Source organism: Pteronotus mesoamericanus, unplaced genomic scaffold, assembly GCF_021234165.1.
Source record: "Pteronotus mesoamericanus isolate MK-2021 breed Mesoamerican mustached bat unplaced genomic scaffold, CSHL_Meso_final contig_169, whole genome shotgun sequence".
Taxonomy (NCBI): Eukaryota; Metazoa; Chordata; class Mammalia; order Chiroptera; family Mormoopidae; genus Pteronotus; species Pteronotus mesoamericanus.
The window spans coordinates 22,126,680-22,153,222 of record NW_026555068.1 but is presented as its reverse complement, the minus strand read 5'-3'; the positions used below and the strand labels follow the sequence as shown (position 1 = coordinate 22,153,222).

The 26,543-nt window shown below is 47.7% G+C and overlaps 1 protein-coding gene across 2 annotated transcripts in view; it reads left to right on the top strand.

Annotated features, from left to right (window-relative positions):
• Positions 1-26,086, top strand: part of WWC2 (WW and C2 domain containing 2) — a 135,477-nt gene extending 109,391 nt beyond the window's left edge. For both annotated transcript variants that reach the window (XM_054566194.1, XM_054566193.1), the window contains 10 exons: positions 2-88; positions 3,078-3,270; positions 4,834-4,998; positions 10,370-10,491; positions 12,516-12,714; positions 13,736-13,900; positions 15,068-15,160; positions 18,146-18,388; positions 21,690-21,817; positions 23,327-26,086. In XM_054566194.1, coding sequence (XP_054422169.1) covers positions 2-88; positions 3,078-3,270; positions 4,834-4,998; positions 10,370-10,491; positions 12,516-12,714; positions 13,736-13,900; positions 15,068-15,160; positions 18,146-18,388; positions 21,690-21,817; positions 23,327-23,393 — 1,462 coding nt within the window. In that variant the 3' untranslated portion in view covers positions 23,394-26,086. The remainder of the gene's footprint in view (position 1; positions 89-3,077; positions 3,271-4,833; positions 4,999-10,369; positions 10,492-12,515; positions 12,715-13,735; positions 13,901-15,067; positions 15,161-18,145; positions 18,389-21,689; positions 21,818-23,326) is intronic.
• The last annotated feature ends 457 nt before the right edge of the window (positions 26,087-26,543 follow it).

The window sequence follows — 26,543 nt, the reverse complement described above, 5'->3', positions numbered from 1 at the left end:
GATACGACGCAAAAAGGTCAAGTTTCATGGTGATTATAGCACAACTCCGAAATCTCCATGCCTTCCTGATACCTCATACTTCGAAAGTGTAAGTGAAATCCGTGAAGAACAAGTCGAGACGCTTACGGCTGTGCACGTGTGACCGTTTTACCTTGTAACGAGCAACCCGGCCAGCGAAGTTACAGGAAACCCAGAGCAGGGCCGGCCTCGCCTTAGCAACAGCAGAGAAAGACGGGAGAAAAGGAGAATGGGAGAAAAGCATTTGGGTTTTGATTGTCATTCAACCGATTCATTATTAAGAATAGGAACCACGACTCTTTATCTCCCTTTTCAACAGAAATTGCATTTTGTGCTAGGGTGGGGCATGATTTTTTTTTTTTGAAATACAGTTAAAACTTTTGTTATTGCTGAGTTGTGTCTACTCACAACTTGGCTTGGAGGAATTTTCTGACCTTTTACATGAAAATATGGTCAGATGAAATTTTATTTATCGGTGCAATATTGGCAAATCATGTCATGCTTGATGTAAGAGTATATCTTGTTTTTATCATCAAATGTTCACTTCTCGGTGACCGATAATTTCTTAAAGTTACTTCACTTCATGAAACCATGAATCCCAAGGAGGGGGTGGCCCAGGGCTGCACAGCCCACCACTTCCTGACAGGTATTTTGAGACACCTTTGTCACCAGTCATGCTTTCTGGAGTCAGGATCTCAGGGACTCTCTGAGGGACCGTGGCTATAAAGTGCCAGGAAGAAGCCAGATTTCAACTTAGCGTCTCTGACTTAGGCTCCAGACTCTGTAAGTCCACCACGCACTTACTGCCACATTGAATATTCTAGAACAAGGGTCTGGGCATAGGAGAGCACCCTCGAGGGGTGTCCCTCAAGACTCTGTCCCGAGCCAGGTGAATGTTTCCCTTCGTGACAGAGAATATTCCTCAATGATAAAGGGCGTTGGATAGAATAAACGTGAGAATTCTGGATTTTTTTTCTGTGGGTTTCCTCTTCTCTTTTCCAATTTTCCTTTTAAATTCACATCCCAATGTTCTAAGAATTATCAGAAAAAAGAAGCTGGATCTAAGACACAAAGACCTGGACAGAGAGTACTTAGCAGGTGATAGATGCCTGTGTGTTGACCATTAGCAAAGCTGGAGGGGACACGTTCCAGGAGGGGAGTGGGCTTGGAGGACATCCTGCAATCAAGGCCTGGGGGTCCACATTATCAGTGAGACCAGCGAGGAAGGAAGGCACGTGGGGGAGTGGCCGGGTCACCCCAGGGAGACTGCTTCCCGGACTGAGCTAGGACAGCCGGTGGGGGTGTTCAGGGAAGACTGGCTTCAGGGCAAGATTTGTGACTGCTCCCCACCAATAAAATGCCAGGATATCGGAGCATGCCATTGGCTGCTTTTTAATTTTAGGATGGCACGTCCGGGGGCAACAGGTCTGCCAGGGATCGAGTCTACGAACAGTGGGAGTCCACCCACAAGTTCACGGGAAAACTAGAACTCATTAAGAACGCATCCTTTCTTTAAACTCACATTGGAAGGGCGGGGATCCCCAGGCGTTCTGCCGCCACCGAACCAATGACAGCCACTCACTGTCCTCCTAGGAGGGGACACACAAGCGCCCTCTGGAGGCATGGCGACAGCCAGCGTGGGTCGGGACCAGCTATAGTTCTGGGTGGTGAGGACGGCAGGCACTTCTGCCCGCAGCCCGTGTGCAGGAGGGACTCGCCCCGCGGTCCGCCCCCCCGCCCCACGTGGGGCGCGGTGTCACGGCCCCAAGCCCACTCGGGAAAGCCCTGGCCTGCAAGGCGACGCTGCTGGCGGAGAAGACTTGGAGGACACAGGCGTACAGAGCCCTTAGTTCCTCTGCCCGGCGGGTAGGGTGTCCTTCAGCCACTCGGCAGCAGCGTGCAGCAGCGTGCGATTCTGCAGGTGGCTCCCAGCTCCAGCTGGGGGAGGGGCCCCGCAGCAGGAGGAGACAGTGCCCTACCTCCTGTCCCCGGCGCCTCTAGCTCTGAACCATGCAAACCTCGCTGGTTTTCACAGGACCCTTTTAGGACCGCCTAAGGAGTTAGTAGGGAGTGAAACTGAAGTTGGAGAAATAGAACATTCTCTCCGTCCGTTCCACCAGCTCCCTGGTGCTGCTTTCCCACAAAGGCAGAGAGAAGGGATTTCAGCCGCATCCCCGGCCTTTGCAGCAGTGGCCCCCGGGGCGCCTGGGATTTTGGGGCTGAATCTCCGTAATCAGTGCTTATGTGAATGCAGAAACAAAGGGACAGCCGTCAGTCCACCTGAGCGGCTCCGGTTAGAGTGCGGTGCAGACAAGCCTGGCCTCGGGCCGCCGGGATTTAATGGGTGTTCTCCCGCTGGGATTTAAGGACAGTGCGTCGTGCTGTTTCCAGGGACTGAGAGCCCTCATGTAACATGTGCTCAGAAAATTCACCATAAGGCGGTATTGGAAGTTGTTTTTCTCTCTAACTCTTCTGAATTTTACGAAGCATAAGGCCCTCAAAACAGAAGTTGTCGTCCCCAGTAACTTCTGAGATGCTAGACAGTGATATTTTTTGGGCTACTAAATTTCATCTGTTTTAAATTTTTGTCGCAGGACGCTGCCCAGCCCTTCTTTCTCTCTGGTAGGACAGTGTGTTCCATTCCTGGGACATGCTCGACCACAACTCTGGTTAAATGCTCAGGAGCAATATCCTTTGGGCAAAGTCACCAGTACCTACTGAGCGTGTCCCCTACCTTCCCAGGCTCAGAAATCCCTCCTGTTGGAGTTGGCTGTACTCGGGCAGGTGGGACATTGTTCCCCTCCACTTCCCTGTCACGGCCTGTGCTGCGGCCCATGCGGCGTGGCAGGCTGGGGCGCAGGTGGCACGGGCACAGTAGGGACAGAGCCTCCGTGTCGCCTAGCCGGGACCAGCCCACTGTGGCAGCAAAGCTTGACGCTGGTGACAAACCCCACGTTGCGCCGTGTTTCTCTGCTTTGCAGGCAGCTTCAGGCGCTTGCTGCGCGTCCGGGGTGACTGAAGAGCCCCTGAAACCCGCTTCTCTCTCTCGTTCTCCGCAGGTATTTCAGGGTCGCGCTGCTCCCCTCCTCAGCGGACGTCAGCTGCCTGTTCCGGACAAAAGTCCATCCAGCCGCGGAGGCCCTGCCGTTCAGCGATATGTTCCGAGTGGCCGTTCCCCAAACGGCCCTGCAGCAGAAGACACTACGGGTAGACCTCTGCCGCGTGGGCGCCCACCGGAGGGAAGAGTGCCTGGTAGGGTCTCCTGAGGCTGTTGCTTGGTGACCGCCACCATCGCGTGGTCTCCGAATCCTTTCGGGTGCCATTTGCCAGCCCCAAGGCCACCACAGGCCCGCCCCGCACCTCAGACACACCCGGGGGCTGTTTCAGTTTTCATCTGAAGGAGGGACTTTGGGTTTGTGTTCTCTTATTCCGGACCTTCATTATCTGCTCATACGTTGTAATTTTCTGTAAAATCTACTTTCCATGTCTACCCTTTGGCCATAGGGCACTTTGAGCTCAGTTACGATGGTCGCCATGGAGTATGTTTCTTATTCTCAGTACAAGTCTTGTGCTGGGTGCTTTGTGTACATTATCTTATTCAATCCTCATCACTGTTTTATGAAAAAGGTACGATTACCCCAATTTTCAGATGAAGAACTGTTTAGAGAGGTTATGTGTCCACACAACTAGTTAATGATGGAGCCAGATACCGAAGAGACTTCCCACACATAATTCACTGTTACAAATTTAAATTGGGCAAGACATGGAGTATAGTTCTTTATTCAGCTCATTGTCCCCAGCCATGGTAGTGTAGCTTCTAAGAAGACATACACGTTTCTATTTAGGGTAATATGATATTTAACTGCTAAAGCAGAAGACTTCATACAGTTAATAGCCTAACACACCTTGCTACGTCATAACCAGAAAACCATTACACACCAGTAAAACGAGGTGTTCAAATGTGTTAAAAAAAAAAAAAAAGAAGTGTGGATCTCTAACTGAACTTTTCTCTGTAGTACAATAAGAAACACAAAAACACATGTTTCACAATGCACAAAATTTAAAAGCGTGAAAGATCTCTTATGAATACTTCTTCTGTATATAGAAAATATTTGGCATTGCCTGACAATAAAGTTAGAAAGAAGCATAGATAGCAGATTCATTAGGCTGTCAGGAAGGGTTAGTATAATAAGTATATGTGTCAGCAGCTCCATAAAGTTAATAAGTATGCTAATTTATAGTCTTATAAAATTATACAGTTTAATTTAGATTTTGCCTGATACATGTGATTTGGTAGAATATAAAAGCTTTTAACCTTTTTTTTTATGTTCTACTTATGCCAAAGAAAAATTCTAATTTTTTATTTAAAAACTACAGTGGAGTTTTTTTAATTTGTTTGTTTTTAAATTTTTCAGTTGATAATGGATTTTTATAAATACTAATCAAATCACTCATAGCATGTTAGACGATGCATTATGGTTTACACTTAGTCATTTGCTTTTTATTTTTTACCTTTTCATTTAAAAGTAATTTCACTTGCAGAATATTGCATGCTTAGTTATTAGGTTTTGGTAAAATAGTATCTCACGGAGCTCTGCCAAAGCTGGCTTTTAGGCTGGGGTCATTTCTTATTTAGTCACACCTGAAAATACGAGAAATCTTCAGGTTAAAAAAAAATCCACCGATGCTTTAGATCGTGAGTACTGCATTCTTTTTTACCCTCAAACAAGCTTGCCCAGGGGTCTTAACTACATCAGGAGCGACTATGAATGTAAACATTTTGTTTTCTCTCTTTTTTCCTTTCTCTTCACACAGGCTGGGACCCAGATCAGCTTGGCAGACTTACCACTGTCCAACGAGAGCTTCACTCTGTGGTATAACTTGCTTCCTTCTACACAAATGCCTTCCAAAAAGAATGGGGATGAACATGAGGATTCTGTGTTTCAACCAAACCCGCCGTTAGTGGATCCTATAGACTTGGTGAGTCAGACCCCGGGAAACGGTCGTCACGGTTTGGTAAGGTGACGCGCAGTGCGCGCTGCTGTGACCCCAGTGTGCTCTCACTCACACACACTGCCTTCCCTTTCTCCATTCGCAGCGCGCCCTTTTCTCCCAGCTTCCTAAAAAAGAGAGAATTTCCAGCTCTGTTCCAGGTAGACTTTAGGAAAGAATCACTTGTTTCTGCTCACACTTCCTTCCATAAACACAAACTGATGTGGAGGTTTCTTCGTTTTAAGTGACCACAAAAAACCTTTTGATTTAAGTTTATATTTTCAGACATCATTTCGCTGTCAAGCTGTACATTTGGAGCTGTTCTATTTTGCACATGTTAAACATTATTAAGCCTAACCAGTGTCTCAGTTTCTATTAGTAACATCTATCTCCTCAAAGATTTTCTATTAAAAAGTGCGCTGTAGCCAACGGCCATACTTCAGTGTGAGGCCGTTCACTGCCAATTAGGCACCTGCGGGATACTGTTACTGCCTCCACGCTTACTTTAGATTCTCTATGAGGAAAGGTTTCACTACGCATAAGTCAGACAATTAAAGCAGCAGTGCTCTATTGATCTTTGTGCAAGAGCCTGTCGTGGACCCTGGGGTCGGTGGGGAGGAGGGAAACCGGCGTGTTGGCGGAGCTCACATGACGCATCCCGGTTGAGGGTGGACACTGAGTAAGGCCTTACGAGGCTTTTGTAACGGTCCCATGTGGGTAAGTTTTTTTTCAAGCATCGTGCAATGTAATTCACAAAACATACCGTTCACCCCTGTCACGTGTGCAGTTCTCCCACGGGAAGCACACCGTTCAATAGTTTGTCGTTCATTCACGGAGTTGCGCAGCCATCGCTACAACCCAAAGTCGGAACATCGTCATCGTCCCCAGAGGAAGGCTGTACCCATCCGCTGGCTGTCACCCCCGGTTCTCCCCACCCCCCTTCACCCAAGGCAACCACTGGTCTTCTCTCTGTCTCTATAAATGTGCTTATTACGGACACTTCATATAAGGGGAGTATTACAGTATTTGTTCTTTGTAACTATCTTCTTTCACTTGGCATGATGTTTTCAAGATACAGCCATATAGTAACCTGTATTAGTATCTCGCTCCTTGTTATTTCCAAAGAATATTCCATTGCGAGGATGTATCACCTTTTATTTGTTCACCAGCTGGTGGGCATTTGGGCTGTTTATACCTTTTTACCCTGATTAATAATGCTGCTCTGAACATTTGTGTGCAAGAGTTTATGTGTGTCTTCATTTCTCTTGGGGACATACCGAGGAGTGGAATTGTTGGGTCGTATAATTCTGTGTTTCGCATTTTGAGGATCCACCGAATTGATTTCCAGAGTGGCCGCATCGCTTCATATTCTCACCAGCGACGTGGGAGGGTGCCAGTCCCCTCCCCCTCGCCCAGCTCACTCATCTGTCTTTTTGATTCTAGCCGTGCTAGTGGGTGTGAAGAGGTGTCGCCGTGGCTTTAAGTGACATTTCCCTAATGCCTCTTGATGTTGGGCATATTTTCATGAGCTTATTCATATTTAGTATTTTTTTTTTCTGAGAGCTGTCCATTCAGATCCCTTGTTTATTTTTAAATGGGTTATCTTTTTATTATTGCGTTAAGAGCGTTCCTCCTATATTCTTGATACAAATCTCTTACCCAGTAAATGATTTGCAAATCTATTCTCTCATCCTATGGGTTATCTTTTCACTTTCTTGATGGTTTTGTTTGAAGTAAAGTTTTAAATCACAATAAAAGTAAAATCGCCTATTTTTTCTTTTGTTTTTATGCTGTTAATGTCCTATCTAAGAAGGCTTTGCCAAACCTGGCATCACGAAGATTTACTCCTGTGTTTTCTTCTGAGAGTTTTAAAGTTTAGTTTTATTTTTAGGTCTCTGATCCATTTGTTTTTTATGTGTGATGTGAAGAATGGCTCCAAGTTCATTCTTTTGTGTGTGGGCACCGTCTATTGAAAAAGAACTCTTCTTTCCCCCATTGAATTACCTTGACACCTTTGCCAAAAATCAATTGACCGTAAGTGTGAGCATTTAACTTCTGGACTCTAAACTCTGTTCCATTAATCTACAGGTCTATACTTATGCCAGTAGCACACTGCCTTGATTACTATTGCTTAGCAATTATTTTGAAATCAGAAAGTATAAGTCATCAAACTTTTTTTTTCCAGATGGTTTGGGCTGTTTAGGTTCCCTTGCATTTCCATATAAATTTTAGTACCATATTGTCAATTTCTGGGGGAAAAAAAACCAACTAAGATTTTGATAGAGATGGCACTGAGTCAGTAGGTCACTTTGGTGGTATTGTCCTCTTAACAGTGTTAAACCTCCTGATCCATGAATACATGATGTCTTTTATTTATTTAGCTCTTCCCTACCTTCTTACAACAATGTTTTGTACTTTTCAGAGTCCAAGTTTGTGTGTATGTCTTTTAATTTTACTTTGATAACTGTTGCAAATAGAACTATTTCTTAATTACATTTTCAGATTATTTGTTGCACACTTAATTTTCGTCTAGTGATCTTGTATCCTGCAATCTTGCTGAACTCATTTATTAGCTCTAGTAGTTTTTCAGTGGATTCTAGGATTTTCTGTGCAGAAGATTATAGCTTCTGCAAACAGAGTGAGTTTACATCTTCTTCCCAAATGGCTTTTCCTTTCTTACCCGTGCCCATGTGCCCATGTTCCCTGGCTAGAACTCCCAGTGCACTACGGAAGAAGCGGTGAGAGCAGACATCCTTGTCTTGTACTGATCACCTCAGGGAGGCCTTCATCTGCCGCCATGGAGCATGGTTTCTGCTGTGCGGCTTTTGTAAACGCCCTTTATCAGATTGAAGGAGGCCTCTTCTTTTCCTAGTTTGTTGAGTGTTTTCATCATTACAGGTTATTGGATTTGACAAGGGCTTTTCAGCATTTATTGACATGATCATGTGGTTTCTGTCCTATATTCTATTCATACGGTTTATTGATTTTCACATGTTGAGCCGATCTTGCAATCCGAGGATACATCCCTACTTGGCCATGGTGTAAAATCCTTTTTATATGTTCCTGGATTTAGTTTTCTATTTTTTCTTGATGACTTTTTGTCTGTGTTCATAGTTTTCTTGTGATATCTTTGTTTGGTTTTCATTCTGGCCTCAGGGAATGAGTTAGGAAGGTTGCAGCCTCTTTTAGTCTTTGGCAGAGCTTGAGAAGAGTTGATATGAATTCTTTAAATGTTTGGTCGAGCTCCCCACGGAAGCCATCTGAGCCTGGACTTTTCTCTGGGGGAAGTTCTTTGTTTACTAATTCGATGTCTTTACTTGTTATAAGTGTGTTCAGAATTGTTCTGTGTGTCAGTCTGGGTAGTTTGTGTCTGTCTAGGAACTTGCCCCTTGTACCCAGGTTACCTCAGCGGTTAGCATACAGTTGTTCATAGTATTCCCTTATAATCCATTTTCTATTTGTAAAGGTAACAGTGATGTCCCGTCTCTCATTCCTGATTAGTAATTTAAGCTTTTGCTCTATTTTTCTTGGTTTTCTTGGATAAACTGAAGGTTTATCAAATTTTTTTATCTTTTCAAAGAATCAACTTTTATTTTCATTGATTTGTCTTTAATAGTTCTCTGTTCTCTAGTTCATGAATTTCCACTCTGTTCTGTTTTTCCTTCCCTTTGATTACTTTTTTTTTTTTGCTCTTCTATTTTCTTATCGTAGGAGGTTAAGTTACTGACTCAAAATCTTTCCTCTTTTTTCTTATAGGTGCCGACAGCTATAAATTTGCCCCTGAGCACTGCTTTAGTGGCCTCTCACATTTAGTGTATTGTGTTATAATTTTCGTTCATGTCTAAGTGTTTTATAATTTTCCTTGTGACTTCCTTGACTCACTGGTTATTGATGAGCGTGTTTATTTCCACATATTGATTCATTTCCACATACTGATTAATTTCTATTTCCTTTTTGTTATTGAATTCTAACTTTATTACAGTGTGGTCAGAGGACATAGTTCAAATGATTTCAGTTCTTTCAAATATACTGAGGCTAGTTTTATGGCCTAGCATATGGTCCACCCTAAAGAACGCGCCACGTGCACTTGAGAAGAATGGGAATTCTGCTGTTGTGGGGCGGAGTGTTCTGTAAGTGCCTCTTAGGTTTGTGGCTGAAGAGTGGTCCGTTGTGTGCACGCATCGCATCTTTGTCCAATCACCTGTCGAAGGACGCACATTGCCCATGTCTTGGCTATTGTGAACAATGCCGCACTGAACTTGGGGGTGCGTATATCTTTCCAAATAAGTGTTTTCCAAGGTTGGGGGTGGATGCTCAGAGAAGAGATTGTTAATTGTTGATCCTTAAGAGGTAATGCATCTTTTTTTCTTTCACTGCTTGTAAAATTTCTTTTTTTTTTCTTTGACGTTCAGCCATTGCCCTCTGATGTGCTAATGTGATGTGTGAGTGTGTGTTTATTCTAGTGAAATTCTCCATCATTTCATCGGTTTTCTTAAACTTATTAATTGTAAAATTTTAACTTTCTTCTCTACGTCACTGCAGCATGTGGGTCACCTGCGGGTCTGCCTCTTTTGTGTGTCATTTCTCTTGGCTTTCAGTCCCTGGGCCCTGTTTTCCATGGAACGCTGGATATTGTGTATGAAGAAGTGTAGAGGCTCTGGCTGATAGCTTCCTCCAGAGAGGATTTAATATTCTTCTGGAAGGCAGATTACAATGTGGGCAGCTCACCTGGATCACTTGGGGGACCCGAATTCCAATTTTTCTCTCCCTAGAATGGTGAGGCAACTGAAATCTCTGCTTAGTGTTGTAGCCTCCAACCGGCTAGTTTTTGCTTGTTTCTCAGCTTCCTGCTTTGCACATGTGCAGCTTAGGAATGGCAAAAGCCCCAACAGAAAGGCTGCTCAGAAAACCGGGCTCACTCTAGAGTATATTTTCTCTGATCCCTTGCATGCTGACTGCATGGTAGTCCTCAACTCAGGCCCCCTCTTTGCATTCTACCAGCCCTGGCGCAGTTGTGGGCAGCCACCATCTGGTGAGTCTATATGCCTCACCCCTAGAATTGACACATGGCCCCAGGGGAAGAGAGCGGCCGTGACCATCAATCCGCCTTCTCGCATTTCCCTTCCACCTGGGATCTTGGCCCTCCAGGCCTGGTTGTCTTTGTGGCTCTCTGTTGCTTTAAAACAGCTGGGGTGTGTGTTCTTTGTGTTTGGTTCTATTTTATTCATCTTTCGTATTGTCAGCAGGAGAACTGGGGCTAGTACCAGCATTTTCACAACTGGAAGTCCCCATCTGATGAGTTTTTAGATTACATCTGGAAGTGTATACTGTTAATCGCCATCTGTTTTACATTCTCCAGGATGCAGTGTCAGCCTTGCTTGCAAGAACATCAGCTGAGCTGTTGGCTGTGGAACAAGAACTAGCCCAAGAAGAAGACGACCCGGGGCAGGAAGAAGAGCAAAGGGGTCCAGATGGAGATCGGTAGGACACTCGGCTCCCCTTGCTCTTGGGAACTCAAAGAGGACGTGTTTAGTTTCTCATCGGGATTTTTCAGGGAAAACTTTCTAGGTTTGGCTCTTAACCCTGGAATCATGGGAAGCGATACAGTGTCAGGGAGCCACCCCTGGGGGACACCCGTCCTCGGTCATAAGAGAGTTGGAGGAGGAGATGGCGGGAGCGGCAGCAGGGTTCGCACATCAGTAAATGTTGTCACTATCTCCTGAGCTCCTAAAACTTTAAGTCTAAACTATCTATTCTGAAAGGCATGGTAGCTTATTTCAGATTTATAGATAAATTTAAAAACTGACTCTCTTTTCATTTAAGCTACCAGAAGTGCCAGTTAGGCTTTGGGAAGTCAAAGCAGATCTCTCTCTATCTGTTCCACTTTCGGCTTCTTTATTTTTTGTTCTCCTCTCATTATTCATACCCCATTCTTTAAAAAAAATAAAAAGGCTATTATAGCTTTGGTCTACAGTCACATATGTATAAAGAACAATATCTTTCCTGGTTTATACTGTTTTCTCTAAAAACAAATTTTAGTGACTGCATCTGTTTCGTAAGTATACATGTAAAATTATTGGAATTCATTTTCATATGTAGTTGCTTATATTGTTATGTTTGGTTGAAGTACCTCTAATACGTGTATGCACATGTACATATATAGCATGCATTTGTGTGTATATGTGGACATAAAACGTCTTATACAGTAGAATGATGGTATGTCATAAAAAACAAAATCATGCCCCTGGCTGGTGTGGCTCAGTGGACTGAGCGCCGGCCTGTGAACCCAAAGGCCGCTGGTGCCCTCCCCAGTCAGGGCACTCGCCTGGGTTGCGGACCAGGTCTCCAGTTGGGGGTGTGCGAGAGGCAGACAATGGATGTTTCGCTCCCTCTCTTTCTCCTTCCCTTCCTCTCTCTCTAAAACCAAATAAAATCTTTTTTAAAAAATCATGGACATTTGGAAGGCACAGTTGACTACAGTGATGTAAAGAGGTACAGATATACTTTGTTCTTATCAAAAGCCCTTTGTAGTGAATAAAAACGAGAGCACTGCCAAACAAATCAACATGAAAGTGGTTCGAAGCTTCATCAAGGTGTCTGTAGATAATAAGCCTTCCTTCTGTACGTAAAATGCATTTATTTCACACACATGTCAAAAATACACTTGGTATGTAACAAAGGCATTTATGACTCGCCGTGTTCATTGCTGGTTCTCCCCCTTCATTTCATGGCGGCGTCTAATTACCGGCCCATGCCAACGTGTCCGTACGTCACCAATCTCAATGAAAGCGCGACTTTTAGTTATCGGTGGAGGAAGCGTTTACATTCCAAGAGCACGAAACTCAGCAGAGCATTCGGTTCTGGAAACCACACCGGTGCACTTGCTTTCCTGTCACAAGGGTTTAAACAGAACACACCCCACGTTGACATCCCGGAGCCCCACTTGTGATGCCCCTCGAGGCCGTGCCATGGCTTGTTGGAGACAGGATGATGTGGCACGAAGGTCTTGTGCTCTTTCAGTAGAAAAACTCCCTTTCCACAGGGTCCAATCCCTCCTATACCAGGAACACAGTTGGTAGTAGATACATTTAACCCTCGTGAATTTATTCACTCTTAGCAGAGTCACTCTGTTCCACTGTATGATTAATTTTACAGGAAATGAACATGAATACCACGTTATGTCATAGTGGGTGACGATACTTTTAAATGGCAGGCCTAAATGTTATATTTGATTTTCACTGCAATTTCTATTTTAATCTCTGGAACTAGGGTCCGATGTCACGAACTTAACTTTTTAATACCAACTACGGTGATTGCACCGTAGACTGCTAGAGAGAATTTTATTTTTCATGAGCATTTTCATAAGAGTCCCAGCCAAAGAAATGGTTTGACTCGTCGTGTGCGTCCGTTGGTCCTTGCGCCGGTCACAGGTGACTGTGCCCAGGTCACCCTGTTCACGGCCACACCCACGTGACCAGGGTGTGTCCTGCTTTGTTTCCCCGAAGGCTCACAATGCTGCGAGAGGCCTCCGATGAAGTTGTAGCTGAAGAAGAGGCTGAAGGTGCGTGGCCAGAGGGCAGCAGCCACACAGCAGACCCAGGTGCCTGCCCGAGTGTGCCCGAGACGAACGAAGACATGAGTGGGAGAGGAAACAGCTGTGCCAACGACCCCGGAAGCCAGCCCCCGCCTGGAGGGCCCACCCTGGTGGGTAGTCACCGCCGCCCTCTCCCTCCTAAGGCAGGGCTCCCGTCAGCTAAGTGTGTCTCTGCAGGTATAATTCCAGGTTAAGACCTTGTGCCGAAGCTGATCATGACAGGCCCTTGCGGGAGTAGGCTATAAGCAGCATTGCAAGTGCTTTAAAATGTTTAAATGGGCCCAAAATATTCATTCTCCACTTTTATATAAGAAAAATAGTGCTGTTTAGACCTTGGTACATGTTCTGTGAATAGTTATTAAAAGCATTTTCCAAATTCCGTGGACAACACCAGGATGACCACTGAATCGTATTGGGTTTCACGCATGTTGTAAGTTTATTTCCATTGCAAACACGCAGCACACAGGTAAAGCCCATTTCCGTGAGATGGCGTCCTGGCTGAAATCGCTCCTGGAAGGGCGCAGGCGACTCAGGCAGCACAGGTGCCAGCTGCGTTGCTAAGCACATGGACACGTGGGAGGGAATCATTTCGAGCTTTGAGGGTGACAGCAAACTTGGGATGTTGTAACAAGTTTAGACAATCTCCATTGTTCATTCCCAAGAAAAATGACACCGCACGTACCCTGATGGAAGACTTCGTATGGGTGTATGTGTATAATTGCATAGTCTGTGAAAACCTGTATCTTTGTAGTGCATGTTCATTGTCTTATATTGAATTACTTTTATCATTTATTCTGAAAAAAAAGAATCGGTTTCAGGATAGCGAATGATGAGGCGTGCCCACATAAACTTGCTTACGGAGCCACATTTCCTGTGAATGTGAACCTTCATCCTTTAGGGCTCATCTATTGCAGGTGATGCCTCCATTAAGGGAAACCCTGTTAGACAGATGTTCCCCTACGGCCCACTCCCTCCTACCCCTCCCCCCACCTGCGTCTCTCCTGGGCGCATCTCCCGTGCTTCCCACCAGGCATACACAAAGCCCTCTCTCCGAAGTGGCCCTAGGGCTAGAAGAAAGGGTCATAAGCGTGTCCACGTGCATCAGCTCCTGACAAGTGACTTCTGTCCCAGGTTGACAAAGAAACAAACACGGAGGAGGCGGATGATACCAGCCTGGCGGTTCGGCCCAAAGAGCGCGGCGGGCGGAGCGCGCGGCAGCGCCCGCTGGTGAGGAGCAGCGTCATCGTGCGCTCGCAGACCTTCTCCCCGGGGGAGCGCAGCCAGTACGTGTGCCGGGTAAGGACCGCGCGCCGGGTGAGGGCCGCGCTCCTGCCTGCCGGGCGCCCGGGACGACGCGGGCAGCAGGGTCTTCACCTTCCGGCTGCAGACAGGAGCGCTGGAAATGCTTCTGTAAAATACCCGTAAACGTCGCACTCTAATGGTTCCTTCCAGTTTGGGTTTGGGGGGTTCTTCTCCCCTTTCTTTTCTTAAATTTAATGTCTTACTGGCTCTAGTGCCGTTTATTTGGCAAGTAAGTGAAATTAAGGACCTGGCTGCTGAGTATATTTGGACTTCCGTCTGTATTTAGACGCTTAAGGTGACTTGAGATTTACCTTTTGTAGATCTCTGTTGTATATTATACACTATGTAAGTCCTACTGATTCAATTTCTAGTAGTAGTTATGATTTAGAGTAATAAAGTTTTAATATTATAAAACGAATGAGGAAACACTGTTAAAATGTACTCATTCGATCCAACCAATGTGTTTGTGAAACACCTGCTGTTACGCGTGTTTCTAGATGCTTGGGGTTTGTAAACAATAGAGACCCAAGCTCTACACTCATAGAACCCACATTCCTGGGAGTCCAGCCCAACAATGAGCGGTAAAAACGATGAATAAATGTCTTGAATGGGGACCAGGGCAGTGAAAACGAGGACCTGGGCGTGGGGAGGACAAGGGTCGCGAATGGAAGGAGGGTTCAGAGGAGGCTTCATTGCCAAGGTGACCTTTCGGCGAAGACCTGAAGCTGGCGAGGGAGCGAAGGTGGTCTCTCTGGCTCAGAGTCTTCTAGACTGGGCCGACTGTGTCTTCACTCTGGTTCTGAGCCCTGCCCAGCAGCCCTTCTTTTGAAAGCAAATATTGCATATGGGCTGAAAATGCAAAGGGTAACTTTATTTAAGAACATGTATGATTGTCTTAACACAGGGCTCCTGATAACTGCCACCAAAAGGCAATCGTTAAAATTATTTATGAGTTTCTGTTGTAAGGTTAGAAGAAAAGGTCATAAAATAATGAAGTTATTTAAGAAAGCATACAGCAGAGAAAGGCTTGTTTGGGGAGGCTTTTCTGTAAGAAATAAACTGCTATCACCACCTGCTTTATTTGATAAACGCTCAGTTGTCAGCTTCCTCTAGCACTCTGTTTGCAGCGTTTTACTTTTTTCTTTTATCTTTTATTGCCAGTTAAATCGAAGTGACAGTGACAGCTCAACCCTGGCTAAAAAATCTCTGTTTGTGAGAAACTCCACTGAACGGCGCAGTCTGAGGGTCAAAAGGGTACGTATTCCCTCAGCCACAGCCCGCTGCCCCCGCCCCGTCCGGAGTCCTGGCTGCGAAGCGTAAACACCAGGACTGTTGCCTGCCGTTGCTCCTCGCTCTCGGGCTGCTGAATGAAGCCGCTGTGATGTCGGAGCCGCAAATGCATCCATGGCAGAGATGGAGAGGGGACACGCTGCAGACCATTCCTGCATCACGGCGTTCGGTCCCAGGCTAAGGCAGGAGATCGGTTTGCAGTGTCGATGGAGAAGGGGCGGCTGAGTGGGTCGCCCACGTTCCAACCAATGGCCGCCGTGTTCCCCCGCCACGTCTGGCTCTGGTGGGAGCAGTGGCGGGACACATGGGACAGCCAGTCCCTCCGCCGAGGCCATGCGCGCTGGTAAAGGACTAACGCGGTGCTAGTGACTTGCTTAAAAAGGGGTGTTTTTAGTTAACATTCACGTCAGCAGAGAAGCTCAAGTCAGGTTCTCCTGGAGGCCACAGGTCTCTGGGTGGCCTTCAAAGGATACACTGAGAGAAGAGTTAAATTAGTGAAAAGGGTGGACAGTTCAAGTAGTTCGGAAATTCCTGTTTACTTTCCAACAGCCAAAATACTCACGGGAAGTTACTTGTTCACTAATGATCTGTTTTAGTAATAGTTTGCTAGGCTGTTTCGTGTCAGCTTAAAGCGTGGTTAGTAGGCACGCAGCCCTGGCTGTGCCGGGCTGTGGGGGGCGCGGCCGCGGGCGATTCCATCTCAGGGGGCCTCAGAGGGCACACGGGACCCCGAAAGTGGCGGGTAAGGAGGGCATGCTCCCTGCTGTGGGACCATGGAACCGTTGAGAGTCTGTGGCCTTGACACCCGGATAAAATTTCAAAAGAAAATGGAAGCTCTGTCAGGGCGAGGGGTGAGGGGGCAGGAAAACACATTGGGGGCGACGACTGGAACGGTAGGGCGGAGCCATGCTCTTTGGCTCGGGGCAAATGCCGCCGTGTGCAAAGCCCCGCGCGCGTGGCCAGGCAATGTTGGGTCCCCTGGTTTAAGGTCCTGGTTACTTGAAAGTGATAAGCTTACTTCTTTTTCTAAAGGCAAATATACTATTACTTAACAGCAACATGTTCAGGGAATTTTGAGGCGTGGATCTTGGAGGTTGTCAAACTTGATCCTTCAGAAGCAGCTAGATTTACGTTGTCTCGAATGAAAACTCCTCTCAGTCCCTCGTGCGCCGCTGGCGTCCGGCAGCAGCACGTACCTCCAGGGGGCGGGAACCCTGTGCGGCAACGACTTAAGCGGAAGGGTCTACCCGTCCAGCGGAGCTGGAAGACAGGTCACTGGTTCAACGTAGAACTGGCTGAACCAGACAAAGATTAATCCTAAGACGTTGTGGAGGAGATGATTGTTCAATGGTTTTCCAACCAGACAGAGGTTTGGTAGAAGTGAATGGGAAACACTATTCTGATTTAGGAGTTGCCTCATGAAAAAGGTGCAGAGATGTAAGAAAAAACCATCTGCAAAGATGAGCGAAAGGTTCGCCCGACCGGAAAAGCCGAGCGCCAGGCGCGAGGCCTGGGGTGGGTGCTGGGGCCTCCTCGCACTGGCTGGCGAGAGTAGTCACGCCAAGGAACGAGGCCCGCCCTGCCGATCAGTGAGCCGGGCGGTCACCACTGGCCTGCCCTCAGGCTGCCACACAGTGGTGCCCTGAGAGAGGCTACATGTGCGCGGTAACCGGGAAGGGGCTCCGACTGTGAAAAACGAGGAGCGATCAGAGCGCACGTGTCCGGGTGATTCGGCTGTGGAACGGGTTTGCTAAAGCAGAGGCTGAATGAAGGGAACCTGAGGAAGAGAATGTCACAGAACGTGAGGGAATGACGCCACGGCAGCATGGACCGCACAAGGCGGAGACCAAGAAAGGAAGGCAGACCAGGGCCACGGCTCTGAAACACGAAAGGGGCAGGGGGGCCCCCTCCCTTCCATCCGTCATGAGCGCCTCGTTGTGGCAGATCGTCAGGCCAGACCACGTCTCGAGTTGGAGCCCCTTCCCTCTCGTATCAGATAGCACCAGCCTTTATCAGTGATCTCTTATCTTCCATTCGGGTCGCCAACAGTGTAGGCAAGAAGCGGCCTCCTGTCTTGGTGCCATCTTTCGTCTGCATCCCCTTCCTTAAGCCAGTCTGCCCCAGGCCGAACGTCGCTCACTTCCTGTGGCACAAAGGTCACTACCTCAGTGTCTCCTGCAGTCCCTGATGGAAGCCCTCAGGGTCCCATACTGTGTCTTCTCTTCCAAGTGCTTTGCCTCCAAACCCCCAGCAGACGCTCATCTGTGCATGTCCAGGTTCTTTCTCGGTAGGTGGCGGAGGCTGGTTGCAGGAGGACACCAGTGACGGGAAGCGAGAGCAGATAAGGGACAGTGGGAAACTGACAAGGGAGGAGCCAGGATTGGAGCCCCGATTGGAGGAGGGAGTCCGATTCTTAGCTCCGGGACCAGCTGCCTTCCGGCTGACAGTCACAGAAATGGTCGCAGAGCGTGTGCACACCGGCGTAGTTATGCGCGCGGCAGTGAGGGAAACGAAAGCTTCCTGTGATGGATCGGATTGTCCCGGGGGCGGCCTTCGTGTAGTCAGGCGGCCAGGCTAAGCGAGGCTCTGCTAGGGTAGCAGCTGGGAACATCTCGGAGGTTTGAAATGATCAAGGTGTATGTCTTGCTTAGCTGCTTGTTCCCTGCAGCTGGTGCCGGGTGCTCTGCTCCTGCTGTGCCCACCAAGGCCCTTCCCTGGATCTTTGCTGTCCCTCCGGCAGGTGACAGAAATGTACAAGTCACACACTGGTGTTGAAAATCTTTTTCCCAGAAGCGACACACACCACTCCCACGGGCCTGCCTCTGGCCGGAGCGGGTCGCTTGGCTGGTCACGCCTCACCCAGGGGGCACGGCAGTGCCGCCCAGCGCGCGCCAGGAAGCAGGAGCAGCCCTGTGACGGGGGTCTGTTGTTTGATTCCCAACTGTGCAGGCGGTTTGCCAGCCCGTCCTCAGGAGAGCAGCGCAAGAGCGCCCCGAGCGCACGTCCCTGGACTTGGAGCTGGACCTCCAGGCCTCCCTGACGCGCCAGAGCCGCCTCAACGATGAGCTGCAGGCCCTGCGGGGCTTGCGGCAGAAGCTGGAGGCGCTGAAAGCCCAGGGAGAGACGGGCCTCCCACCGGGCGTGCTGGAGGACGAGGGGTTCCAGCAGCTCCTGAAGCAGGCCGAGAAGCAGGTGCGGTTCCCGGGGTGTTCCGGGGAGGGGGCTGACATGGGGTAACGTGGTGGTTTTTTTAAGATTTTATGTATTTAATTTTAGAGACAGAGGAAGGGAAGAAGAAAAAGAGAGAGAGAAACATCAAAGTGTAGTTGCCTCTCAGGAGCCCCCTACTGGGGACCTGACCTGCAACCCAGACAGGTGCCCCGACTGGGCATCAAACCGGTGACCCTTTGGTTCACAGGCCAGCACTCAGTCCACAGAGCCACACCAGCCAGGGCTGGAGTAACATTTTTAAAGCCTCCAGGTAGAAGGTGCCTGAGTCACACACACCTCCTTGGATGGAAATCTGAAATAGACTAGTCAGTCCCTTAAACCAGTAGAAACTCTTGTCCGTAATAGAAAATTCTCTTTTTGGCCCAAAGTTCTTTTTTCATCATATAGTGTATGGTGCTTTAGGGAAACTTTGAGTCATTTAACTGACCAGCACTTCTAATGCTAGATGGAACTCAGAAACTTATTGTATGAATTTCAGGGGTCAAACGGGTACCAGTAATTTTTAAAGAAAGTTTAAGCACCAAAATGCATTACGTATCTGTATTATATCCCACCTGGTAGAAAGAAACCGCCACACACGGTAGGGTCTCAGTAAACGTCTGTCCAGTGGGGAGCAGAGCTTACCTCTGACACTCCAGCGGACAACCGGGTAATTGGACACTTACAGAACTGAGGTTTGGTGAAGGAGATGAGCCAGATTTCTCTAAAGTAAAGGGTTTCCCCTTGACTGTAAAGAGTGATGGGAGGCTGGCTGGTGGGCACGGTTGGGGGCGCCAGGGGAACTGGGGCTCCTGGGGCTTGCGCCCTGCCCTGGGGGACCAAGGGTCTTCGATCCTCGGGGACCAGGCCCCTCATCACAACTTGTTGGGGGAGGGCTGGTGTCTTTCCGAAGGAGCCTCAGGGCACCCACAAAGCCCAAATTTATTGTTCTTCCTCGGAGTGAGTCCCTGTCAAAAAGCCAATGCTCTGTGATGCTACACTTTTTGAAAGCTTAAAATAAGACAGACGTTCACCTTTTCAAAAGAATCTGCTAAGAAAATTATGCATCAGAGCGATTAACACACCTCACTCAACCAAGTTAATCTTAATGATTGCAATGGGGTATGCGCCGCTGAGATTTAACTGCCTGAAAAGTTGGCTGCTATTGATTATTAACAACCAACAAAAACCTCGTGATATATTTTGTCACCCAAGTTTTGGGAAAAAGATATAGATAGAAGTACAGATATAAATACATAAATGCGGAGACCAGTGTAGACCTCAGTGAAGTATATACTTACTCAGCAGAAAAAGGAACATCTTCACGTGTTGTGTGGTCAGTTTGTCTTGCAGCAAACAAAGCCAAGTTTCAAAATAACTTTATAGTTCCCACAAAAATGCTGTTGGTCGAAAATGTCTGCAGCCATCAGGCGCCTCAGAGGGCCTGTCCGACGAGTGCCTCAGGGGGATGAAATAGACCTAGGAGTCCCTTCATGGGGAAGGAGGCGGAAGCCCGGGGCCGCCGTATCTCTGGTCTGATAAAATACATTTTCTGGGGGAAACTGGGTCAGATTTTTTTACCTGGGTCAGAAGCAGATACCTTCCTTCTCAGGCATTTACTGACCTATCTGTTGTTCAAGTCAGTAAGCAGTTGGCCAGTTTCAGATCCTAAGCTGCCAGGAACTAGAACAGCGCCATCCTGCAGTATAGTTACTAAGTCACTCACCGGGTGTCTCACGTCATGGCAGAAGTCATTTCTCTCTGTGTACCAAGTCAGTAGTTCCTTACCTGGGACCTAATGAAAGATCATCCATTTACTAAAGATCCGTCTTCACAAGGGAAATAAAATATCACATTTGTCCCCTTTGAATTCGATTTACAGAAATTCAGAACTCCAACTGACAGAGAAACTGTATGATCGATTATGAAATACTCAAGAGAAAATTGTTACTTAACAGATATAGACCCCTTTTCTAAAGAAAGTTTTTTAAAACCGGGAGGAAGGGGGTAGCAATAAAAACCCTCGTGGGGAAAGAAATCAGGGTCCCTGCAGGAGACTGTCATGAGCAGGGTTGGAGAGTGCACCCAGGCAGGGACGTAGGGTGCACCCAGGCAGGGACGTAGCTTCCACGAAGTGGGACTGCAGACTGTAAGGCGTGTGTCCCCATGAAGGGAAGTGGCGTCATCTACCAGCAGTCTTGTCAGCACGTACTTCAAAGCAGTCGTTATTTCCATCTGATGGAAATGAAAAAAAAAAATCTGATTTAGATGTCAGGAGACAGTGAGTTGGCTGGGGCGTTTATTTGGGAAGCTGCTTCAAGGAGAGGAATTCTATCATCAGTCGGCCATGAGGTGTGGACGGGGGTCGGTCCCACCAAAAACAGTTGGACTGAGAACAGGGCCCAAGTGGTTGCTCAGTTAAAAACAAGCACTGTCAGAAGATGGGGGAGCGAATGCCAGGTTCTTCCATTCACATGCATGAAAGAAGGAACAACAGGCCTCGTGCGCGGGAGGACACGGCTGTGCGAAATGACGTGACAGCACCATGCCAGGCCCTCCGCCTCCACCGCGCCCCAGCCTGCTTTGCCCCCGCGGCCTCCGGGCTAGGAGCTCCTGCTTTGTCTGGCATATGAACATGCCAGTCATTCGAGGAATTCTGCTCATGGCTTGAGGAGATAAGGGAAGTGTGTACCGCTCATCAAAGGTTTGCAGGAACCCTGTGGACCCGCATCAACCAGCACAGTCTTCCTTGAACCCCTGCTGGTGCCGAGATGGCTTTGCTTGTCAATCATCCCCTGCCCCTTCCATTTCTCCTTCCCTTGACATAAAAGAAACTTGCATTCTGTACTTTCTTGATATGGATTTGAGGCGCCACCAGGTCTCCCATCTTCTTGGTTGGTGCCTCCTCCACCAAGAAACATTTCCTTATTCAAAAAAAGAAAGGGAGGGTGGTGAAAAAAGAAAGGGAGGGAGGGAGGGATGGAGGGAAGGACGGAGGAAAGGGAGGGAGGGAGGAAGGAAGAAGAGAGGGAAAAAAAGAAAAGAAAAAGAATTCCAGACAAAATGTTTGGTGCTGGTTGACTCTGGGTGACTTTCCTCTTCCCCCTCCCTCCTATTCTAACGGGGTTGCCGGAGGAACTCAGCGACCCAAGCACTGCGCTGGGACTCACATCCTGCTGCTCTTACTCTTAGTAACAGAAGCCACCGTCATTTTTCTCCCTGCCCAGATGCGCTGTGACTTGGTTTATTGAAACCTGCATTGCGGTTTTATTTCCTCTGCCAGGCTGAACAGTCCAAAGAAGAGCAGAAGCAAGGTTTGAACGCGGAGAAGTTGATGCGGCAGGTCTCCAAGGATGTGTGCCGGCTCCGGGAGCAGAGCCGGAAGGTGCCTCGGCAGGTGCAGTCCTTCAGGTAAACGCCCTACACGGTCCCCCTCGGGGTGTCCTCACCCGCCTGAATTGAGCAGAGCTTCACCTCAGAGTGCCGGGCGCCGGACCCCTGTCCTCCATGCCCAGCCTGGACAGGCAGTCCCCTTGGCTCCCTCCTGACGGTGACCCTCACGGGCAGCAGCCCAGCTCCTGGGTGACCCAGGTGTCCCCACTCTCAGAAGCCGCTAGCACATCTCCTGGACTCACCCTGAGGCAGAACACAGAAAAGTACAGAAAAGGCTTTTATCTCGGGGTATGGTTGTTCACCCACTGGCAGCCATTCTTGGGTGCCCCCATAGGCCACGCGCCGCGCTGGGCCCTGGGTGACAGGGCTGGGGCTGGGCACAGGCAGTGGGGGGTCCGGGAGAGGCCGTGTGGGGATCAGCAGAGGACTGGGGGCGAGGGTCTCAGGCAGCCGGGCGGTGGGCTAGAGGAGGGCCGCCAGGCGGGCGGGGGCAGGCGTACAGGCCCAGGGCCTCCCAGGCCACCAACTGTCCTGCGCCGGGGGCGCCGGCAGCGGGCCTGTGGACACAGGAGACTGGCAGTTCCAGTAGGACAGCCTGGGTCACTGTGGCCAGAGGACCAGTAGGGAAAAATCCAAAGCCAGGATTAAAGGGTTAGGATGGGAGATAAAAATGGGGTCTTCATCCTATATACGGTGGTTCTATCAATGCAAACGGGTCAGGCATCCCAGAAAACGTGGAAAGGCAGCCAGGACAGAAGGCCGGTGGGCGCCGGCTGGCGGCCCAGAGGATGCGAGGAGGAGCTCAAAGGAGAACGGGGAGAGAGCGCGGTCCTGGGGCTGAGGGCGGGGAGGCTGTTGCCGCTGGCCCGTGCATCGCATCGGGGAAGCGGAAGATTAAAACCCGCCCCCCACCAGCTGGGCGATCAGGAGGCCACTGGTGACCATCCGTGGACATTTCAGCCGAGCGAGAGGAGGCCACAGAAAGGAAAGCTTTTGTTTTGTTGGTTTATTGTGGGCTTGGCTTTCGATGCACGCACTTGTGGCACAGAGAGGAGCCTGCAGACCGCTGTGAGGCTGGCGGAGACATGGGGACAGAGGGTGAGGCCGAGGTGCTCCTGGCGCAGCGGGGTGGGGGCGGGCCTGGTGGTGAGGGACAGGGGCCCGAGGGCCCCGGCCTGACCTCCGGGACTCTGCCCCAGCCACTCGTTCCCCTTAGAATCAAGAGCCCCCCCCCCCCCATCCCCTGGCCTTCTGACTTGTCAAGGGAAGTAAGCAATCCCGGCAGGGCAGGCCCTGTCTGGCCTAGAGGACGGGAAGAGCCAGAGCTGTCCCCCCGCGCCCCCCGCCCCCGCACCCTGCTGCAAGGCCAGAAGCCCTCCTGCTTTTGAGCAGTGGCGTCCTCAGGAAAGGTGTCCCTGCTGCCCAGGCTCGCAGAGGCGCCACTGGAAGTCTGGGGACCACTTCTCATGGTCATGGAGCCTTGTCCGCATCGTAGTGAAGCGAGTTCGTTCTTCACCCCGACTCCAGGGAGAAGATCGCCTACTTCACCAGGGCGAAGATCAGCATCCCGTCCCTGCCAGCGGACGACGTGTGACGCCCGCGCTGAGGCAACAAGTGCCTCGCCTGTTCATTTCTTCGGGAGGACAGAAGACTGAACATTGGTTCCATGGGTCTGTCTGGTGGGGGGGCGGGGTGTACTCTAACTGTCAACTCTGAAGGAGCTTTTATTTCACGTCAGGATCTCAACATGGTAATTTGTAAAGTACCTTGAATGTAATTTTTATATAAAAAAGCAAAAAAAAAAATCAGATAACCAAATGGGATAACCTGGTACACAGATGTTGTACAGTATGTGTGTATTACCAATGGGCTTTATTTTGTAAAAATGAATTCAAGGCAGGACCCAGGGTAAATCTTACTGACCCGGCTCTGGAGAAAGAACTCGCACAAAGTGGCTTTTGCTTTTCCTTTGCTTTCCCCTCAGTAGACCAGGGAGCTGGCCAGAGTGCCGGGAGGTGTTTTTGTCCCAGAGACCAGCTCTTTGCCCTTGGAAGCTAACCGTGAGCTTCGGTGCAGAATTCCAAGCCACCTGCGTTCATTTCCATCACCTGGGTCAGGTTAATAACATGATCGCACCTAAGGAAAAAGAGACTGTTTCCTGAAAACAGTCTCTTTTTTGTCCTTTTCTGTTGGTCTGCGGGAAACAAAAACAAAATGCTGAGTTCAAGGACAGAAGAATGCAAACAAAGGAGCAGTGCTCCTGGCTGCGCTAAAGACCCCGTGACATTTGACATGGAGGGCAGGAGAGGCAAGGAGAAAGCCAGGCACCCTGCCGCACACCGATAAAGGCGCCCAGCTCGGCCCGAGTTGGGGAAAGCGTTCAGGCGTGAGTTTCTGGCCTGCACAATAATGTTATGCCCGAGGTTTGAGGATGGTGTCAGAAGAATGTGGTGGCCCGAGATCTGAGGACAGACATTCTGATGACGTGGAGGGAAATGCATCAGCGCTCATTCCGTGAAACCAGGAAGAGAGGAAAGAGTATCTTGATTGAATCAAAGTTGCCAAAAAAAATTTTTAAATCCTTCATTAAACAGATCGGTGACATTGCGTAAGCAATTACTTTGCAGCTCTCATGTAAGGGGTCCTATCTATACCTTGTGGTGAGGAGTTGGGAGGCAAAGAGAAGAGAGTGCCTGGGGAGATTCCTAATTTGAATACAGGCTAAGTCATTTGTTTTAAAAAAAAAAAAAAAAAAAGCCATTACAGATGAACAAGTTTAGAGACATGACCTGGCTAAAGGGTCTCCTGGTGTAGAATTTTAGCTGACCCAACCCAAGCACTTCTTAAAAGAAACAAAACCTCAGTGTAGCTCTGCCAACAGAAAGGCTTTTAAAATAAATAGTTTTATGCAATTTATCATACTTATTACTCTATAATACTGAAAGAGGTCATTTTGGTTAGCCATCTTTTTATAGCAAACTACATCCATTTTTTTTAGAAATGCAAATGTCATCTTGAAGGAATGGGCCCCTTTAAAAACATAGGCACACATGCACGCACACGCATGCGCAGGTTCTATTTCTAAGCTAGAGTCCTCATTAGCAAGAGCTTTTATTGTCTTGAAAGTCATCGCGCATATTTTAGGAAGTTCATTTTACCAGACTCAAAATTCAAATGAAGCCATGTCTGAGCCTAGGATTTTAATTATTTTTCCTAAGTGTCCCACCACTTATACACGAATGTCTTCAAAGCTGTAACTGGACGTGACACTACTTTGAGCAAAAAACCAGCCTTGTGAAGGGACTGGGCACAGCCCTTCGGGTTGGCCAGTCCATTCGAGCGGATGACTGAGGGGAACCGGAAAAAGAATGCCATTCGTCCTGGTCAAGGTCCAATGGGAAAGACAGAAGTTTATTTAATGTAGAATTAAATGAAGGTCAGCTGTTTTCAGCTTCTTAGTTTGACCACGAAAATGTTTATAGAATTATGTGTAGTTGTACCGTACGATTTTATTTTCTTCATTTATTTATTTACGGTCTTATTTATGTTCTGTTTAATATATAGTTCGGTTCTGGCCATTTTAAATGTTTGACATAGAAGAGGCTATATGGGAATATTTACAGCTTTATAAATCTTCATCAGATTAGTTGTTAACTTTTTGTGATACAAAAAGTTTCAGACAAATATAAAAGAATAAAATCTGTCTCAGGCTGGTAGTTAACACTTGTGACCAAGATGCTTTCAGTTTTATTTTACAAAATTTGCTCATTTCTAACATGAGAGATAAACTTATTTTAATATAATCCTTTTTCACACTTTAAAAATCAGTAATAGTGTTATGTATTTATAGGCAGCTTTTAACAATCCTGTCATATTTGTACTAACCCAAATGATTCACAGTGACAAAACACTTTAATAACATGATCACAAAACCATATGGACAATATGAATTTTAATATTATAAATACTATTTTTTAAAGGTAGAATTTATTCTGCACAGGGTAAAAAGAATGTAATATTTAGTTCTCAAGTTTGAATTATCAGTATGTTATTACAATTTTGTATATCAGAATCTAAGCATTACAGGTACAAAAAGAATATTGCTAGCCAAATGAACAATGTTTAGCTGAATCTCTGTAGCATGCAAATCAAATAAATTTAAAATCTTTTTTTTTTTTGCTATTACTTTATCTATATTGTATTAAATATCAAAAGCTCAGGACTGAACTAAATATTTAATCAGGTTAAATTCTGAATATGTTTCTGTTTTAATTTTGTTTGTAAACGTGTGCAAATACATCACATAGATTAACTGGTTTCTGCACTTTTCATGTGTTTGTGGGGGGAAAAATTCAGTGGGTTTTTTTTTCAACAAAGATACAAATTGCCTCAGACTTTATTTGTGTCCTTTGTTGTTGAGGTAATTTCCCTGGTTGGCTCAAACACAAAAGTTTACTTGAACCGTGTACCGAACAAACATAAAATCTTTCATGAAGAATTCCCCAAGCCAGCAATTTGTTGTGAATACTTGGTTGGACGGTTTGTATTGCTGATTTAAAAGGGAAAAAAAGGAGCATTTTCCTTGTGCAAGTAAAACCCCACCTCCAGGGCCAGCGGGCCAGGAGGTTCACGGTCCGCACACTCCAATGCTGCTCTTCAGCGCCCCCTGTGGCTGCTCCTGGTATCATGCAGAAGCAGGAGTGAACGTGACCCACTCAAGGGACAGGCTCCACAGGGACCCTGA